General features: G+C 53.1%; 1 protein-coding gene across 1 annotated transcript in view; it reads right to left on the minus strand.

Moving 5' to 3' along the window:
• ZNF335 (zinc finger protein 335) overlaps nt 1-367 on the minus strand; it is an 8,549-nt gene that overhangs the window by 5,500 nt on the left and 2,682 nt on the right. Inside the window, 1 exon segment of the mRNA XM_009572123.1 lies at nt 195-213. Coding sequence (XP_009570418.1) covers nt 195-213 — 19 coding nt within the window.

Consider the following 367-nt stretch of genomic DNA (forward strand, 5'->3'; position numbering starts at 1 on the left):
GTGAAGATGAGCTCACCTGGGAGGGGCTCACCAGTCTCCTTACCCTTTCCCCACTGTAGGACCTGGGCGGCCTTTTCTCAGGTGATCCAGAAACACTGCCTTCAACGAGGCACCAAGAATTTGTGGAAGACCCAGACATGCCTCTTCCCATATAACAGTGCTGAGAGACAAGCCAACAGGGTACTCAAACTCACCGGATCAGCTCTCTTTTTCCTGAAAAAGAAAGAAGAAAACCCCCTTGTGTCAGCCACACCCCAAGTCCAAGCTCTCTTGTACCCAGACACCAAAACTATCCGTTTTGGAAAGGGCTAGAGGTCAGGGGCAGCCATGGCTGCCCTCCCAGGGCAGGAGGAACAGTGTTAGTGCC

This window comes from Fulmarus glacialis, unplaced genomic scaffold, assembly GCF_000690835.1.
Source record: "Fulmarus glacialis isolate BGI_N327 unplaced genomic scaffold, ASM69083v1 scaffold20532, whole genome shotgun sequence".
Taxonomy (NCBI): domain Eukaryota; kingdom Metazoa; phylum Chordata; class Aves; order Procellariiformes; family Procellariidae; genus Fulmarus; species Fulmarus glacialis.